General features: G+C 35.2%; 1 protein-coding gene across 5 annotated transcripts in view; it reads left to right on the top strand.

The window, feature by feature from the left end:
• LOC124299719 (uncharacterized) overlaps positions 1-19,047 on the top strand; it is a 271,430-nt gene extending 252,383 nt beyond the window's left edge. For 4 of the 5 annotated variants that reach the window (XM_046753029.1, XM_046753027.1, XM_046753028.1 and 1 more), the window contains 7 exons: positions 7,698-7,952; positions 8,031-8,333; positions 8,428-8,867; positions 11,247-11,626; positions 11,910-12,519; positions 13,506-14,255; positions 15,796-19,047. In XM_046753029.1, coding sequence (XP_046608985.1) covers positions 7,698-7,952; positions 8,031-8,333; positions 8,428-8,867; positions 11,247-11,626; positions 11,910-12,519; positions 13,506-14,255; positions 15,796-16,131 — 3,074 coding nt within the window. In that variant the 3' untranslated portion in view covers positions 16,132-19,047. Of the gene's footprint in view, positions 1-7,697; positions 7,953-8,030; positions 8,334-8,427; positions 8,868-11,246; positions 11,627-11,909; positions 12,520-13,505; positions 14,256-14,525; positions 14,601-15,795 lie in introns of all 5 variants that reach the window. The other variant, XR_006907047.1, reaches the window with a different exon arrangement.
• Positions 19,048-19,907: the final 860 nt, after the last annotated feature.

The raw sequence follows: 19,907 nt of genomic DNA, 5'->3' as shown, positions 1-19,907 counted from the left end.
TGTAGGTGTTTGTTTGTACCGTTTTTCTGCCTCTTCAAATTCTAGAATTATCCTTCTTCCTTTTTTTGTAAACAAAGCTATTTGTTGATGTCTTCTTAGAAAACCGTTTATACAGTTGAAAAGGAAACATTTCAAACTTCAAAATTTATACTACTCGAATCTTGGTTAGTAGTCGGAAAAAATGCAATCGTCACTTGAAATTGGACGTTAAAAAAGAAGAATAAATTTTTCAAGAAATTTTCAAAGACCTACATTCTTTTCAATAAATTGAATTATCATTTGTCATCCCATATACCTTCAAGGATACTGTTTCAAGAGCAAAATCCACCAATCGCAGAATTTTTCTGTAGAAATTGATTAAATAAAAACAATTTATGTTGAAAAAGCGGGAAAGTTGACAACACGTTACTTCATGTATTGATAAATAAATGAAAAATCGGCTTCTTATTATTTATTTCAGGTTTTTGAACAAGTTTTTATATTCATTTCCAATATACTTCTTATGTTTTTAAGTTTGATTAGATCGAAAAAGTTACAGCAAGTTAGGCAGAAAGTGCGCGCGCGCGTCGTCAATTCTTAAGGCAGGACTTAACGGCAGAGCTGGATTTTCAACCGTTGATTTAAAAAAATTCTAGCGCCCACAGTTTTGACGATATCAAAAAAAAAATTGAAGATCTTTTTTATGTAAAATTACCTCCTCTTTCTTTTTTGCGCTTGCACTTTTTTTTAAAAATTATAAATTCTTTTATAAATTTTTTTATAAATATAATAAAGGTAATTACATGAAAAAAAAGTAGAAATTGATACTTGATTAAGATTAAATTGTGCAAATCATTTCGTTTCAATTTTTTTTGTACTGAAAATTGATTTGAAAATTACGTACATAGTTGCGTTGCCAAAGATAGCAAAGGAAAGTTTAAGTCACGAATACACTAAACCTCGGATGATTGATCAACTAATATTAAAAATTTATGTGATTATTCTGTTACACAGTATTCTGTCTGTAGCCTATGCAGGAAACTGCTTACATATTTTGACAAATGTATCAAAATATTTTATGCCATTTCAAAATTCCAGACTCTTATCCGTGAAATGTGAGCATTAAAAGAACGGTCTTATGTCACAAGATTGAAGTTTATTAGCAACGTTACCGTCACGGAACATTGGGAGAAAATCACTATTTTCTTAGGTGTACAATGATTTTGAAGGAACTAAGATTGCAAAATACGAGTATATATTGTTTTATTACGGTTTACTGAATTTCAAACAGTTCAAAAATCGCAAAATAACGGTTTTTCTTCAGCATGAATGGTTACCATAACGTTACTAACTTCAACATGATCGTATGACAACGTTGCCGTTTGGTTCATCACTTGCAAATTCTTGACTGGGTATCTGCTTTTTATTTAAGGGGTAACACCACTGTAAGGACCTGAAAAATACACCTTTTTTTTTTGAGGTTATACTTCTTTAGGCGCGTTATGAAAAACTGATGAGAGTGAAATTTCAAGATGCGCGCGCATCACTGTAACACAAAATTAACAGGATGAAGTTGCCCACTCAACCGAATTCATCAAGTCTCGTAACAAGATGCGCGCGCATCACTGTGACACAAAATTAACAGGATGAAGTTGCCCACTCAACCGAATTCGAGAGTGAAATTTCAAGATGCGCGCGCATCACTGTAACACAAAATTAACAGGATGAAGTTGCCCACTCAACCGAATTCGAGAGTGAAATTTCAAGATGCGCGCGCATCACTGTAACACAAAATTAACAGGATGAAGTTGCCCACTCAACCGAATTCATTAAGTCTCGAAAAAAAGCTAATGTTGGTACGCTTGTCGCCTCTGATCACTGTTTTCATATTTATTTATAATATTTATCCACATGGTTTTAGTTTTTACAGTCACAACACGTGTTTTATTTTCATACAAGTGCGAATTATATATGTGGCAATAAAATATATTCAGTAGTGATTGAAATTGAATATTTGGATTAATATTATTTACTATTTGTGAATATTAGTGAAAAAATTGTGCTAAAATACTTTTTCAAGTGCTCCAATATAATTGAGGTTAGTTATCCGTATGTATTATTTATTGATATAAATTAAAATATCATTATTTAATATAATTAATACTAAATATTATTAAATTATCAATGTTGAATATTTATTATTTAATGATGCCAAAGAAGTATAACTTCTCACGCGCGTACATAAGTAGACACACCCATTTTTTACATAGACGAAAAGATAATGAGATGATATTTGAAGAAGTTATTAGGCACATATTTAAGTATAATACAAACTATTATCAACAAATATTAAAAAAATAGTGACACTGGAGCCATCCTCGCGAGACATGCGGCACGCAGTATGGTGCAAATTTGAATTAGGAAAATTATCACTTAATCTACGTATTAATCGCTACAGAAATGCGTAGGGGATTTTCGATAAGTGAATTTAAGCATTATTTGTTAACAAATAAGTGCACGTTTTTAAGTCGAAAATTGAAAATTTTCACTCAAATACCCGCCAATTACACAAAAATTAATATTTTCAAAATTCCCTACGCATTTCTCTAGCTATAGACATGTAGATTACGTAGTTTTTTTTTTTTTCTCGATTTCAAATTTGCACCAGTCACATAGCGGACCGCAGAATTCAACATGTCTCGCGAAAATGGTTTCAGTGTCGCCATTTTTTAATATTTGTTCATAATAATTTTTTGCATTCTACTTAAACATATCCCTATAATAACTTCCTTAAATATTATTATCTTATTACCTTATCTTCCACTTAAAAAAAGTGACCAAAAATGCGCTATTCTTTTGTTTCTACAGTGGTGTTACGCCTCAAATTTTTCAACTGAATTTATGTTGTCGTTTAGCACTCAATTTGCATATTATGACGCTAATCTCAGCATGCAGAAAATTTATTGGCAGTCATCAGGTGTTTTCGGCAAAAGCTAGTTTATCCTTTGGCAGAATAAGAGGGTCAAGGACGTACGAGTAGCAGCCGTTTTAAATAGCGAACAATAATAAGAGAATACCAATACAACCAACAAAGGACGCTTGTATGCCAACCCGAGAATACAAATAGTATCTGCATAAGCGAGGTTAGGGCTAATCAATTTGAAAGTGGCCATTCGGATTGGTAGAGTATTTTTACCCTAACTAAGAAACTCTAGTGTGTAAGTTTCGTGCCCAAGAGAACAATCCCAGGGGCGTAACACCTGCAGGTGGAGAAACTTTGTAAAAATTATAATCTATTACTTCACAATCTGGTGTTCAAGCGAGGTACTTGAGACTGTGGTCGAGAATGCGTTAAGCAGATGAAATTATTTTACAATTGCGCATATTGACGAAGCGATTAGGAATGAAAATGCGGTGTAGCAACAACTGGTGGCAAAAAAATTAACTACTTTAAATTGGCCATATTTAATTTTAAAAGACTTCTTGCACCTTTTTTTCCAGTCTATTTATTCTATGAGACAAAACTAAAGCCTTACAAGCACTAAATTTTCTGTGCTTTTCTATTTACATAATTGACCTAAAACCATCTATTGGTATTCAAGTTCTCAGAGCCGTATTACTTGGCCATGCATTCATTCCCAATAGGTATAATGCAACGAAACTAACCATTCACTCATCAGGGACCCATATTTTTATCATAACCTCTGATTGACTAAAAGTTTAAAAATCTTGTGGTTTTCTCAAGTCAATCAATAATCTGAACTTTAAATTCAGGAATTCAAAATAGCAGACAAAAATAGAATACAAAAGAAACTATTTTATTTCAGTAGAACTTGGTCCAGAATTTCAATATTGCTAAGTCTTTGGATCCGCTACGATGAATCTTTGCATTTCGTGTTCTCAAAATCCCCCCGTGTTACCAAAGTTTCATCCAAATCTGTTGAGGGTCTTGATATAAGCATACGGTTTATTAAGTAGTAAACCGAAGAAGAAAAAATACAAGAGCTTGTCACAACATGAGTGCGTAGAAGAAAGCTGAAAATTAAACAGGGAATACAGAGAACCTAGATTAGCTTTCTTTATAAAGCGCCACCTATGCTGGTCGGTAAAACAGACTAAGATAATATTGCATTGTACATTATTTTCAACACACGAAATAACTTCTTGCTATATTATCAGTCATATCAGCTCTACCATTTTAAATGCCTAAATTTTACGTTGATATGTGTAATTAGCGACCTGAAAACACCCGATTTTTATATTTCGAGTAAATCAGAAGCAAAGGAAAATGTATAATGCCCTAAATGAGCGGATGTACAGCTTTGTCGCATATTTCGTCAATTAATTTTTTGACTACAACACCGCTAAGCAAACTTACTATCCACGAATTATGGGACACGCTGTATCACACGAAAACTATATTACCTGCGCCCATCGTCTTACCGAAAAAGTTTGTCGACATTCCGACAAGCCGTACACAATAGTTCTAAATATTGAAATGGAAAGTGGCAAAAAATGGACGGATTTCTTTTAGTATTGCGTTTTCATTACGGACAGCGATGTGCTCAATTTCAACGCAGAGCATGTTCCACAACGTTGAACGGATTGAACCTCATACGTATACCTATAGGTATGTCGAGGATATGTATATACGTACCTTCGAGAAGCACTTACATGCGCCATGTGACCAGAAACCCGCGCGGCCACATCAACGCGGAGTATAGTCGCAACTCGGTTTATTGGTGCCGACTTACACGCCTGCAAACATGTTATACTTCTACACAGTCTTACGCTCACCTGCGAAAGCGTATAGTATACGTAAATACGTGTAAAGACGGTAACCACTAGGTACTTCATGATTTGTTCCTTTCTCAGTCAGTCGCCCGTCCGTCTGACAGTCACTGGCTTTGCTTAGCTCTCGGCCTGTTCTGCCCGGTTGCCAGCGGCAACTTGCTACTCGACTCGCGGTAATGTCAACGTTCGTTTGCGTCTCTGATATTTTGTCAAGTTCTTTTAAAGTGTGATAACCGACGGAGAGTTTTTCCTACGCCATGTCCAATGATCGAAAGTGAAAAGTTTACCCGCGGAACGCGTTATCCGGTTATAAGATTATGCGCATTCTATAAACGAGAGGAATGTTCAGCGAAATATCGAGTTTGATGACATCTGCAAGAAGAGTTGGAAATGAAACGGGAATGCGAAGTCGAGGTCGAAGGAACTGAAAAAAAGATTTCAATCAATCGACACAACGAGGACGAACAAAACAAGGAATACCTATCCCAGTGGTTTTTCTTGCCAAACAAGTTCAACGATCTTTCATTACACGCTATGTTTTTATGGCATAACTTTAGTGCCGATTGTAAAACATCATAATTATCGTATTGATTAAACGCGATTTGTATGTTGAATTCTTTTTACACCGTTCCTTACCTAGCTCATCATTTGTTGCAATAAAAAAAAGATTTTTTAATTATCCAGCCAGCAACGAAGTGAATGAAACGATATCAATTATGTTTCAATTGGAAACACATTATCTCCAACGTTTTAGTGCCGTCGAGAAAATCGATAACCATAATACCAAAATGATTATGAGTGGTCAATGACTTTGAGTGTGAGCTGATCGAGCGGCATCGCCCCAGAATGTAATAGTTAAGAAATTTGATCCCAAGCGAACGTAGTTTTCAAGATGATGCTGGCGAGTTGCTTGGCAAAACTTTACATCAACACAACATTTATCACCAACAGCGAGATAAATTTTCATGAATTAAATGTCAAGGGTAACTCTTCACAGTAATCCTCTTTTGCCTGTACCCAGCTAATTTTATCCTGTTTCATCACCATTTTAATTAGTAATGAACGAAAATAACAACTCACTGCATGTCTCACTCGTTAAAATATTTTGCTAGTTACCTTCCACGTGGTGTGAATATCAATTGTTTATAGCTCCACGTTTCACTTCGGTAATAATACACACTCGTGCAATTAATACCCAGCTCACCAACTCGTGTCTGTTTAACAATAAATGCGATACATTATACCAACGTTTGCATTTCTCCCTTCGTCATTTAATATAAAAGATTATGAAGATAATTTACTCCTTGGAAACAATTCATATATTTTACCGACAACCTGACTAACTGGTATTTAAAAACCAAACCCACAAGACATCCGTGTGTCAAGTGAAATATGATCAGAAATCCCAAAAACGCGGTTTTGCCTAAACATGCGATACCTAATGACTTCTATTTTTTTACCATTTGCTTCAAAAAAATAAAGAGAACAAAATATTTGCTTAAAATTATCAAGTTGAGAAATTAAAAGTAGGAAGTTGTATACAGACATGGACAGACCCGATATTCCACCCTTACGTTACTATTTTTTTTAGGTCATCCTTTGAATACCAAAAGCCGTGTACATCCACATACGGCCTTTTGCTTCTAACTTATCGATTATTCAATTTGAATGTTTTTGAACTGATTTCTATGTTTCTCGCGTAAATACAAGCACAAAATAATTTGACGACCTTTCAACTTTTCGAATGACGGACGTTTGTATAATGGCGCTTACGATCTTACTCCATTATACACGCTACATAATGTGTAAGACACGTCAGGGTCAATTATAACAGGTATAGCAGACGCAATATAGATAATTGCTCCGTCATTCATCGTAGTGAAAGAAACTTAACTCAGCCTCATACGAAATTGTCTACTAAAGTGATTTTTCTATTTGCAAAAACGAAATCTCCCAATGAAAAATGGGTGGTAACTGCATCATTTTCTGTTTACTACCATTCACCTTATTGAGGTAAATGAGCTGTTGAAGAAAATTTGTCAGTGTCCAGAGTACCTATAAATATTTGAAATCTTGTAAGGTAATCCTCACGGAAAAAACGCAACATCGATGTAAATTCGTACCCCCAACTCATAGATAACGTTAATTTCCCTTGAAAAAAAAAAAAATTTGAGGTGGGAATTTACACTCAAGTTGAGGGTTTTTTCCGAAAGGGAAGAAGTTATCCTTTTCAGATTGTGTCCTGATGTTCATTTAAAATAGAGAATGAACCACCGGTATGAAGTGTTAAAACGAGGTTAAAGTTGGAAAAAACTCACTATTTTACAACTTTGGACTAACTTTGAAAAAGTCTACTTTGCGTAATATGAGCGTATGGTTTATTTTCTTATACGGTTAACTGAAGTTCAGATAATCTCAACGTTGCAAATGGTTTGCCCTAAATATCCATGGTTACATCAACGTAACGTACCCGAATCTCATGTATTACAGCACATTCAGATCTTGACTTAATACCGGAAGCAGAAGGCATTCATCTGAAAGTATGACTGGGTTACTCAAGATGAATAAAATTTTTAAAAAGCGAACTTTTTTGAAAATAAGAAAAACAGCCTCAGATTTACAACTTTGTAATGTAGCATAACGGAAGTCAACTGTACACATGGCCACTGTTACGAAAGAAAATATTTACAAAATACTTGATAGACGAGTCAAACACTGGTAATAAATCAAAATTTTGGCTGTATAATCATTTCCAGCTTTCATGCTACTTAATGCCAAAGAATATAATAGAAAAATTGGTACACAACCGAAATGAAGCAACCATTTTGGGTAGAGAGATAGAGAAAGAAAGGCCTTTCTGTAGGGACTTTCCTTACAAAGATCGATCATCCATTTATGTAAGACCATGAACTCTGTATTTTTAGTCAAATCGCCAGAGTCGCTTGGCAGTCATTTGGCATCCCTACTTTCCGAGGCTGAGCACAGAGTCCAAGAGCTTGGTGGCAGTTCGACTAGTATGGGAACTACACTTCTGGAGCCACCAAGTCACAGAGCGAGTTTCTCGACACCGCAGAATAATTTGACAGGATGCGGAGGTAACGCCGAAGATAAGCAACTTGCGCTGTGGGAGAGGAGAGCCAGAGCATTGAGAAAAATGTTGCTAGGATTTGATCAAGCCCGTAAGATGATCACCGCTTTGCTTACTTTCATCAAAAAAGTACGCAAATTCAATCTCAATGATCGATTTTGCATTCCAGGTCCGCCAGATATGCCGTTTCTGGTGGCAGTTGATGTTACCGGAACAACTTCCGTAACGGTGAGATTTCAGGAGCCGGATTCTCACGATTCTCCGATCTGTACTAAATTCAAGGTACAGTGGAGCGTCAGGGAAGATTTTTCCATCATATGCGGAGACAGGGAAGTTTTGGACATGAAGCAACGGGAGTGCAGAGTCGACGATCTCACGCAAGGGCAAAGATACTATTTCAGAGCTGCCGCGGGTAATCTGAAAGGTTACAGTAGGTTTAGACCGTCCACCCCTGCCCACGTTACCCCAAGTAGTGAGTACCGATTACGATGGCTGCTTGCTAAATGCTAAAACTTCTCACCCCGTGAACGAATAACTGGATTTTTGAAAAACTTAATTTATTTCAGGCTGGAGAGACATTGATGGCCGCTTGCCGCGTTTCGCTGGTCGCCTTCAGCAATTGGATACGTTATTTACGGATATCAGGCGACCAGAATACACGCAGGAAACACCGGCCGTACAGCGAAGAAATCACAGGAAAAAGACGACTATTAAACAACTGTTTACAGCTACGAGTAAGTTTCAGAAAAATTTGAGAAGGGGCGTTTACTTGGCGTGTTTGTTGTATCATGAAGATAAGGTGCTAGTCACGAATGAGGACTTCTTGCCGGTTATCGAAATCGACGAAACCTATCCCAGCTGTATTTACAACGATTTTCACTGGCTCATGAAAGTCGCTTGTACCTGGGACGATGTCAAGTCTTTGAGACAAGACATGGAAAAAAGTCATAGCAGTTCAACCATTCATTTTAGGATCAAATTGCTCCAGGCTGCTGCTCAAATGCAAGTAAGTCATTGGTCACCATGCTAACTTCGATATCGTGTCAAAATTCTAAATTATAATGTGCGTTTGGACCTCATGGTCACTGATTGATCTGTAACGTAAGGAATACGCAGTACTTTATGACAGTATACTTTGATATTTTTATAGATTTTTCAATCCACCCGTTTTCATGCACCAACGACACAAATTTTTCCAGATTGGACATCGCAGTTCGACCAATTTTGCCGGTCCTCTGCTATTTGTTGAGAAGTTTTCTTCATTGTACGTTCTCATTGGAAAAACATCAGCCTTTTACAAAAAATATTCCAAAATTATGCACGTCGATTCAATTAAGCGGAAAAATACGTATTCTCGATTAGAGACAACTATTTCCGGAATTAGATCGCTACAGGATTAAACTGTTAAAAAATTAAATACTATCTGAAACGCTGTCAGTATCGGGAAAATTGTGCAGCTAATGATACTTATTGCATCAATATTGTGCTTCAGTATTATTATACATTTAGTATTGTACCCAGGGGGAGTTCACTCTTTACCCCCACTCCAAGCAATTTTGGCAGGCTGCAGGAGTAAGGCGCGACAAGTTACGAAAACAAAATTCTACTAGAAGTGAATATTTTAGAGTGGTAGAACTGCTAATAATAATAATGTGCACATGTGCAGCCGGAAAATAATATTCCGCCATTCTTGTATCCTATGTTACTGCGATTACATAATCACATTACTCGGTAGAGGGCGCTCTTAACATCCTAAGTAATGCTGACATGTTACTATACTCTAGCAAGAAATAACTATAGAAATATAGTAACTGCGAATTTTTCAATATTGTGTTGGTACAGTGTACTCCTGCAGCCTGCCAAAATTCGGTCCCATCTAAAAGCATTGAGTGAACTCCCCCTGATTGTACCTATCATTTTAGTACCCATTGTATTTGTAGCTTTAGTGTGATAATTAAGTACAACATTAGAAGAGCAAGTATTATATTATCTACACTATTCGGAGTTTGAAATTGCAATACGACACTACTGGGTCATCCGCAAACGAATAGCAATGATGGCATGATAAGAATCCGCGAATAGTCCGTGCTAGTCATATTGCTATCCACGGTCTTACATACAGGTCTGGAAACTCTAGTGGTGGGGGCTGAACGCTTAAAAAATAGCATTTAATTCCCGTTGGGGCCGATAGAGGCGGGACGGTAGAGTAAGGTTGTTTGGGAAAAAGATAGAAAAATTGCAGGGCAGTATCAACAAAGATTCTCCATCAAATCATATTGTTTCTAAAATTCTCGAGGTAAGTATTAAGTGATATACTTGAAAACATTTTTACGTACATTTGGAAAATTTGGGAAATTTAGAGGTTATGTTTGCGAACATTACCTTACGACAGTGCGAACTAACGGCAGCGTCGAAAAACAAAAACTGCAGCGTAAGTGCATTTCCCCCACCACGCAAATTTCAATGAGTTTCAAGGCCTGTATGTAATGACCGTGCTGATGTCGCACAAGTAGCGCTACCCTACCCGCGGTGGCAGTTTTCATCGCCAATTTGCTCAAAATCGTTGTTGATATTGACAGTGCTTGAGATCCAGTTAACTATAATACAACTGGAAATATCACTGCGGTGGTGGGTTATCAGCTGAGAGAGATAGCTCGGAGGTAAAGTGCTGTCTCTTTGTACCGGATACTGCGCATGCGTGGGACAGTCTAAGCTAAAATGTAATGCTACTGATTTATAAAAGGAAACACGTGCGAAAGGAGTGCGCAAGTTTTTTTGAAAGACTGTACAGTGCGAAAGAGACAGTACTTCACATCCGAGCCATCTTTCTCGGCTGAAAGCCATGTAGTGATAGTTCCAGTTGTATTATAGTTCAGCATTTAAATCGTATTTAAATCCAGTTCGAAGATAGAGTCTTTTCATAAAATAATGACCCCGGAATCCGACAAAAAATATACAAAAAAATCTTTCATAGAATACATACGAAGAAAAATGGATTTGTATGAATGAAACATGTTTTTCTACGCTTGCTTGGATCAACACGTAGTTGGCTATATTTTAATTGGAAAAACCAAAGGTTTTTTTGCAATGAAAATATGTGTCGAATGTATCTGTTTATTAACTCAATGTTCAAAAAAATTTCAAAACACCACTAATTGGTACGGGAAAAGAAATGGATTTGAAGATCCAATAAAAAAAAAAGGAAGTATACTCGTGAAAGGTACTTTGAATTCCTGAAGTGATAGGTCAATCTTCACCCATGAGATCCAAATGAACGTCATCATTGATAATTTTAACTCATTAACAATGATTTGTGCACTCTTATGCATGTGCGTATAAAGCCGGAGTGGTAATGATTCCTATCTAACTACGGAATTTTTTTCAGGCAGCTCTTTGTATACAAGACTTGGGTCAGTTGTACCATAAACCAATAAGAGACGTGCAAGGAACCATGGTTCTGTCCACTATAAATTACGTTAAATCGCCAAAGCTGGTGTCTGTCTTGAATAGCCGTTGGCTGCCGCTTAGCAAAGTTACTAAAAAACTGATCACCCACGAAGATAGCAGTGTTGCTGATATTCTTATGGCCAGCATCCAGGATCAGATGACCTATCATCAGGTCAGCAGCATCAAGCTATCCAAAGGCTTGTACCTAGGATATCTAAAAATGCAGAGCAGCGTTGACTTGATTCAGGTCGTTGTACCATCCAAGACTCCAAATGTATTACCTCACTGCAAGATACGTGACAACCCTCATGTCTCTGCGTAAGTATAGTTAGAATTAATCACAATCAATCACTTTTGATACAAACAAATTCTGTACATGCAGAAAAATTTTGATACCAATTTTAACTTAGAATAATCCCGTGAACGACATTACTAAGAACTTGAACAGGCAAAACTTCATTATTACCTATCTACATACGAGATTTTCACTGAAACTGAAACACCCAAAGTCCAATGCGTACATTACAGTTGTTGTAAAAAGATTATGGCTCAGATGATAAAAAAAAATTTTGCTATAGTATCACAAAAATTTTATCCGCAGGGAAGAATGGGACTACTTGAAACAAATGACCAGGATTCAGCCCAGTGAGCAATCCGCCATTGAAGATACTGAAGAAAAGGAGAACGCAGCGAACGAAACCCAAGGGACTGAACAACAAAAACTATTCGTGGATTTGGTTTCTGCGACGGCGAGACGACTGTTTGGATATATGGAAATAAATGTTGAAGAATCTCTGAATCATCGATTGTACGATGCTGAAGTGATAGACTTAACATCGGACGTGTCGTTCCTGATAACAGTTCCGCCGGCGGAAACTGCATGCTCTGTACCTGGGACAAGAGAAATTCTTTTGAAGAGAGGAGATCTGCTATCTTTACCTATCCAAGTATTTGAAATGGTGCACCTAATTACCTATCAAAAAGATGTGATAAACAGATACTCAAGATTGAGCTGCATCCTAGAACTTGACACTGCTTTGGCGCAGCATAATCATAGGGAAGCTTTCAGCTCTTCCGAGTTGAGTGTGGCTAAGGACAAATTAATCAAATTACAGGATCTACAATCGCAAGTTAATATTGTATGGAAAGGAGCCAGATGGCTCATTGATGTTATTTCGTTTGCAAGAGACAGAGGTTCGTCACAACAAAACGTAAGTTTTGCTTCATTTTGGTCCTTCTTTTATTTACTTATTTATCCCTAATTGTAAAACTACTTCTCCATATGCGAAGATTCTTAGAAATTTTAACATAAGTCGCTGATAAAATGTGTGCGGAAAAACAATATCCAAAACTCGATCAAGTATAACTCGAAAACTATAAATCATGAAGATTAAAAGTTAATGTCGAAAAACTTTCAATCGTAACTGAAGTTTTATGTCACAATGTTCAAAAAAATATGAAGGTCGTCAAAAGGTTCTGGAAAGTCAAAAGAGTCATTTTTGTAAAAACTGTCATGTCACGTCACATTGTTATCGACTCGTATCACACATAGCTGTAGAGTGTAGACATTAATTTATAATCTCGTATACTTTTATTTTTATGTGTTATGATATTTATAATGTTAGCAAAAAAATGCCATAAAACTTAATTTATAGCTTTGAAACTAACTCTGGGCCCATGATCAAATTACTACACATATTTTCTAAATCAACACATATGTATACTCTGAAATTTTAAGACGGAAAAAGCACGGTTTTCATGAAATCATGGAAAAACTAAATTTTTTTCAATTTTTTATCAACTTCGGATCCTTCCAGAATTTTTGAAATATTACAGATTGAAAATTTACTTGAAACCGACATCTCTGTGCTGATAACTTTTTTTATCTGATCTTTAGTTTTCAAGTTATACTTCATTGAAACTGAAACAATATCGCAGATAGTCGCATATATTCTTTGGATTGCTAACGTTCAAACATCATGCCATAAAAATCTAAAAAAATCTAAGATATTCTGATCACATAACAAAAACATTTCACAAGATTTGAACCAGTTTTGAGGAGGTCAGGGCTTTAGTCAGATTGATTACACGTGGAATATCCCATATTTCGCAACATCATAATTGTAATCACAGATGTATCTGTGTTTTTCTTGAATTCATTCTGACACGTGAAACACATTCATTTCCATAATTTCAGATTGCTGGTCAAATTTCTGGGATCTCGATGAGACATCTGCTGAACCTAGATCGCAATAAAAATAGTAACAGCCTGAAGCGAAGTCTTCTGCAGCTTCCTCCGCGAGATCCTAAGCTAGTGAAATCCAGTCCCGGTCGTGGGAGCTGGCCTGGCCCGAACATAACGAACTCAACGTCAAATCTGCTGACCACAGAATTTAGTAAAAGTGAACAGCAGCTGCCGAGCGGTCAATACATCCGTAAGGGCAGTAACTGTTCGACAATGTCAGCTGGTAGTGAAATGGTAAAGACCTCTGCAATCAGCTCAACAAAAAACAATTTGATCCCAGTACAGAACTCGAGATTACCTCCTTCAAAGTCCGAAGACACGCTACTTCTGACCCACTACAAACACAGCCCAAGAAACAGATCGGCTACAATAACCTCTGCATCTGCCAGTACAAGTCCACTGTTGAGTATAAAGCCAATTATTTATGGAGGATCCTTGCTTAGTGTCTCAACAGCGATGACCAACACGACGAGCATGTTGAGTGTCAGCAATACTAATTCAGATAGTCTGCACTCGTTGAGCAGCGATGAGTTTTCCACTCCCATCTCAAGTGTCAGCCTTAAACCGAGTCATGCAAAGTCGAAAATGTCAAAACCAACGGCGAGTGTTGCTGCAATTGCTAGTTCTGTAATGGAAAGTCAGCTGAATGAAGAAAAAGATGAAGCCATAATGATGCCAGCACCTCTTCCTGGAATTTTACAGGTACGATATCTTAAATTATGTCAAAATTGGTACCATTTAGCAGCGAATGATTGCTTTATTTATTACTATGGCATAACTGAATAAAAATGCAAATAGCAGCTTTCACACAAGTGAGACACGCTGTGAAAAATGCTGTGGTAAAATACCGCTCATAGACTTCAAAAGCTTGTATTTTTATTTTTTCTTAGAGATTCCATACCTGCATTGTTTATTTGTATATATAAAACTATATTAGAGATGAAATTGTACCTACTAATATTTTTCTTGTAGGAGACTCGAGTTTGACGTATGTACTGAAAATATAACCAGCTCTACACTCAGTCTCCTAACGTAACCTCGGTATAAGTAAGCCTTGCATTCAAATTTTGCTTTGCTTGAAAAAAAAGCAGCTATACACGAATCAAAATTCACAAATTGTACAGCATGAACAGCTTACAACCACAATATCAATCTCACTGCATCTTTCAGCACAACATTTTCATCTAATGGTCTCTCCAACTGTTCCATTTTACGTATACACAATATAATGAAGATGAATTATAACTAGCTCTGTGTACCTAGTTGAAATATTCTGCAATTAGTTCAAATCAAAGTGGTCAAAACAAAAAAAAAAATCACATAACTCAAATCCTGAAAGAGCATTTTACATAATTTATCAACACTAACAATAATCACTAATGGCAGAAAAAATGTTGATCAATGCCATTGAATTAATTGACTTCACTTTTGATCGCATTTATTTTATTTTTTATGACCCAACTCCAAAATTAGATGCATTTTTACCTGAAATTTAAGTTTCTGTAAATAACCATGCGAAAAAAATTTCTTCAAATATACCAAGAAAATCTTCAAAAATTTGACATCTCTCAAGTGCAGAGTTGATGTTTTTTTGGTAGCACTTACTTTTCACATATTAAGTTTCTATGATTTAAACTACTTGAAATTTGGAATGTTACTGAAAATAAAAAGAAAAAAAAAAACAACGGCAATATGGTCTGTCAAATCGAACGAAATTCTCCACTTCTGGACTACTGCCCTACTAAAAATGTTCATGCGTTAAATCATGTAATGGTTTGAAAGAATTCAGCGTGCATTTATTACATGATTTATTTTGTGAGTTCAATAAAATATATAAGAAATCACATAATAAATTACAAAAGCACGAATCATCAGACATATGTTACTAGATCAAAAATCATGTAAATCAACTACATGAATTTTGGTCTAGTATACCTGATGATTCATGCTTTCGTAATGTATGATGTGATTTTTTCTATATTTTATCGAATTTATAAGGTAAATTATATCATGAATGACAAGCTGAATTCTTAAAAACATCTTATGATTTAACACACGAACATTTTCAGTATGGCGACATTCTTTGCATAGATTTAGTGGGTTATTTATTTTTATTTTTACGTGTTTTAATTATAATATGTACAACCGGCTATGAAATGTGCAGTGGGCTTTGTCGCCATTAAATAATCATTACGTTATTGTCACGGGCGAATTTTGATTTTAGTCTTACGTACTTTTGTAGGTATATGCAGCGTACGAAACAGGCTTAGCTTCGGGAACGAGTTTAAAACTTCATGTTACACCCCGAACGACAGCTCGAGAGGTCGTCGATTTGGTTGTGACGCAATTGAATGTTGCTGTAGTCTTGAAGGATCAAGCAGGTCCGATTTACACTGCAGATGAGTTACCAAATTTTTGTTTAGTCGCTGTAATTGGTGCAAGAGAACGTTGCTTGCGGGATGACTTCAAGCCATTACAACTACAAAATCCTTGGAAGAAAGGGCGATTGTACGTCAGACAAAAACAAGACGTACTCGCTGCGCTTGAGCACAGTAGTAAACATACTGCGTATTTATAGCACAAGGAGGTTGACGAGGAAAAAACGCAAAGTCCAACTTAACATAGGTATGCGTTTAAGGTCAACCGAATAGTAAAATTTCCCCGATAATTTTCAGGAAAAAAGTTAGCAAAAGTCTTACATAAATTTAACTATTTCCATCACTACTTGTAATTATTTTTAAAGTTGTGTAACTAGACGAACTGCAACTATCTTTAACTTGATTATACTGTCATTGAAAGTATACTTAAACTTCCGTATGAGATTATTCTGAATTTCCAATATTAATACAGTGGCTGAATCATCTCGTCTCAATTAATATTCAACTTCAGAATATATCAAAACGTGCTGCTTTGATCATTGTGAGAAATGAAGACCCAATTTCATATTATTGCCTGTAATTGTCATAGTGTCAGGCAATATTTGCAGAGTTTGTATCGGAAGTTGACATTCCAAATTTGAACGGATGTTTTTGGATGGAAACAGATTTTAGCAAAAAGTATTTTTGAAATTAGTAGGTAGTTTGTACAAATTACTCATATTTGAAACAATTATATTTTAGGTACTGATCTCAGTGTACTAATAGCGACTAAGAATAAACAGTAAATATAAAAGATGGATTTACTTATAATTATTGCTTCTATATAAGTTGTCATTGGTCAGGATAACGTGAACATGTATGTGTAAAAAGAAACCACAATTGGTTTCATGAGTTGCGAAGTATAGTTCAAAAACTGTTATTTAGTGAAATGTAAAATAGCCTTCCGAATGATTCTCTTCAATAATAGCATAATGTAAGAAGAAATCTGAAATTACAGTTCTGTTATCTTAATGAATATGAATGTATAATATCTACATTGATCTATTAATCTGTTGCATATAACGGAATAATATTAATTTAAAAAAGGAGTATAGGTAGATAAGCACTAGTTAGGATAGCTCTGATTATTGTCCTAGAATTATCAAAAAATGATACGCAATCTATTACAATTAACGTTTATGTGTATACATGCCACATGTATCATATAGTGCTCAGATTCAGACATTTATTGACCGTCAAGATAAAAATCGATATTATAATAATCCTCAATGCTCATCGGAACGGGTGTAGATATACGTCGTGCAGATTAAATACTTGTATGTATATTATATATATAAAAACAATCGGACAGTTTTTTTTTCATGTGACCGAATTGTGGTAAAAAAAAATGAACAAACGATTCGGTGGCGGCTTGGGCTAAACATCGTTTATTCTCATCTGGATGGCCCATATATTAGTATATATCATATATAAGAGGCATTCTCGATCAACCGAGCCACTTTTTTTTTAGTCCTCCCGGATTTGTTCCATAATTGGTTATAAAGTAGTACTACTTAAAGGCACTCTGTGAATTTTTTCTGATTTAATTTCTTCATTTTTGTGTTATATGGCACATGTTATACATATGTTATATTTTTGATGTCATCTATAATCATGCCAGAATATAACATGTGCTGTAAAATAGTACATGGAAAACAGAAACTTAGATGTACCTTAACGCACCTTTCTTTGTAAAATATTTGTTCTACACAGCAAGAATGTCGAGTTCCACGATGCAAATTTTTTTGTAAGTTCCCAATACACTGCCAAATACCCTGTAAAATTTACAGCAAAATCAAAGGTTTCACATTTAAAAAAAAAATACACATATTTTTTTTCACTGAAAATAGCCTTTTTGATGCCATCAAAAATATGACATATGTTGCATTAAATAGTTCATGGAAAAACATAATTTCATGTTAAATTTTTTTGTGCCTGATTTCAATCTTCCATAATGTACAGGTTTGAAAAACAAAACCATTTCCGAAACGTGGAAAGTAAAAAAGCTAAAAGAATTCACAGAGAGTACCTTTGAATAGTACTGCTATATAACCAATTATGGAACAGATCTGAGAGGATGAACAAAAAGTGGCTGAGTTGGTGGAGCACGCCTTACAAATAGGTTAATATGAATATGTCATAAATAAATAAATAATGCCGTGAACATGACAAGGGCTTATAGACTGCTTTAGTATAGGCCAAAAATGTATAATTTGTAGATGAAAAAATCGTTGTGTGTTGTTTTTTAGTTTTACGTTGAATATAAATCTTTAGTTATATTTAGAATTCTTTGATTTTCCATTTTAATCTTTCCGCTACATAAAATAATAGAAAACTTTGTTGCATTTCGTTCTTTGCGCTGAAAAATTTAAGGTATGTTCCAGAAAAGTGGAAGAACATATTATTCCACAGAAAAACTCAAAATTTAAGAATCACTCTTAATTATGTTAAATGTGGTGTTATATTAGTACCTATTTAGAATAATAGAAGCGATTTTAAAGTTGTCGATTCAAAAATTTGGTATATATATATGTATATATATATATGTGTATATATATCCATAAATTAGTTGGGAACATTACGAATTACTCTATGACACCAAGTATATTTAAAACACACACTAATTACGGTAACAAGAGGTGTATGCTAATCGTAAGTAACATTAAAAAATCTTAATCGAGATAATAATATAGTTGATTTTATATTATTCCAATATTAAAAATTTCATTGAAAATATATTTGTTGCAAACTCGAATGTTAGGAAAAGCATGAATTCAAAGCACCTTTCATAATTAAATATACAATTTTAGGTCAGTAGAAATCTTTGTGTTCGCCACGATTAGACATAAGAAGTATACACGGTTTTACGAAATGTTGAATACTTCACATGTATTCGTACAAGAACTGCCACCGATTTGATTTGCTTGAAGGGTATGAATACAGATCGGGGCATCATATTGTGTTTATCAAACCATCTGAAGCAAAGGTATCAAACTAAAAAAAAAACGAACACTAAAAATAGTGGTGCACATATTTTTCTATCTAACAACAAAAGATTGTTGTTAAAATGTATGATACGAGATAATTTTAGGTTTACTTTGTGTTATATAGCAAATATCAATGTTGAATGTAGAATATTCGATTGTAGATAAGTATTATTGAGATTAACCTGTTAACAGTGGGACTGGTCGATGTACCGACCAGCAGTCAGGCTGAGGACTCCACATACGAAATTCATTTAACTTATTTATAAATTTCACGTCTAATAAAAGGTCGATTTGAACTGATATTTCCCTGCCGTTAAAAGGTTAATATAATAACATATACATACAATGATAATTATTGATATACGAATACCTCCATACATGTATATTAAATGTAAATTTATATACATCTACCAGCGGAAAATGCATGTAAGCGATACAAAGCTTCACATCTCAAATAGTTTCATTCGTTATTTCAACTTGTATCTTGATATATCAGTAATTGGAGAAATTTTCTAATTCAAAATTGCAATTATGAAAGTGATGCTATTGTTATCCACACAGTCGTTGACTAGTGTAAATATACACTGCATCCAGTAAAATGCGTAAATATCTGGCGTTCAGTAATTTCTGTTTCTACAGTTTTCTTGTGTGGACTACTACTGCTGGGGTCTTTAGAATTACGGATCGTTTGCGCACCCTGTAGAATACCTACCTATAAATATATATATATTACAGTAAGAGTATGTACAGTGGATGAAGCTCTAAATATTATGGATTCGATGTTTATAGAAACAGCTTTGATTAAAGACACTGTGTACGAAGACCTTGCCGAAATAAAACACAAATCAAATGTTTAAGCTTGTAATTGAAAGATAAATTATTATTGTGTGTGGTAACTGTGACATGATTCCGAAGAGGGAAAATTTGTGACTGATAAGTGGAGTTTTAAG

This window comes from Neodiprion virginianus, chromosome 3 (genome assembly GCF_021901495.1).
Source record: "Neodiprion virginianus isolate iyNeoVirg1 chromosome 3, iyNeoVirg1.1, whole genome shotgun sequence".
Lineage (NCBI taxonomy): Eukaryota > Metazoa > Arthropoda > Insecta > Hymenoptera > Diprionidae > Neodiprion > Neodiprion virginianus.
Note: the sequence above shows the minus strand (reverse complement) of the source record. Positions and strands in the feature narration are given on the sequence as shown.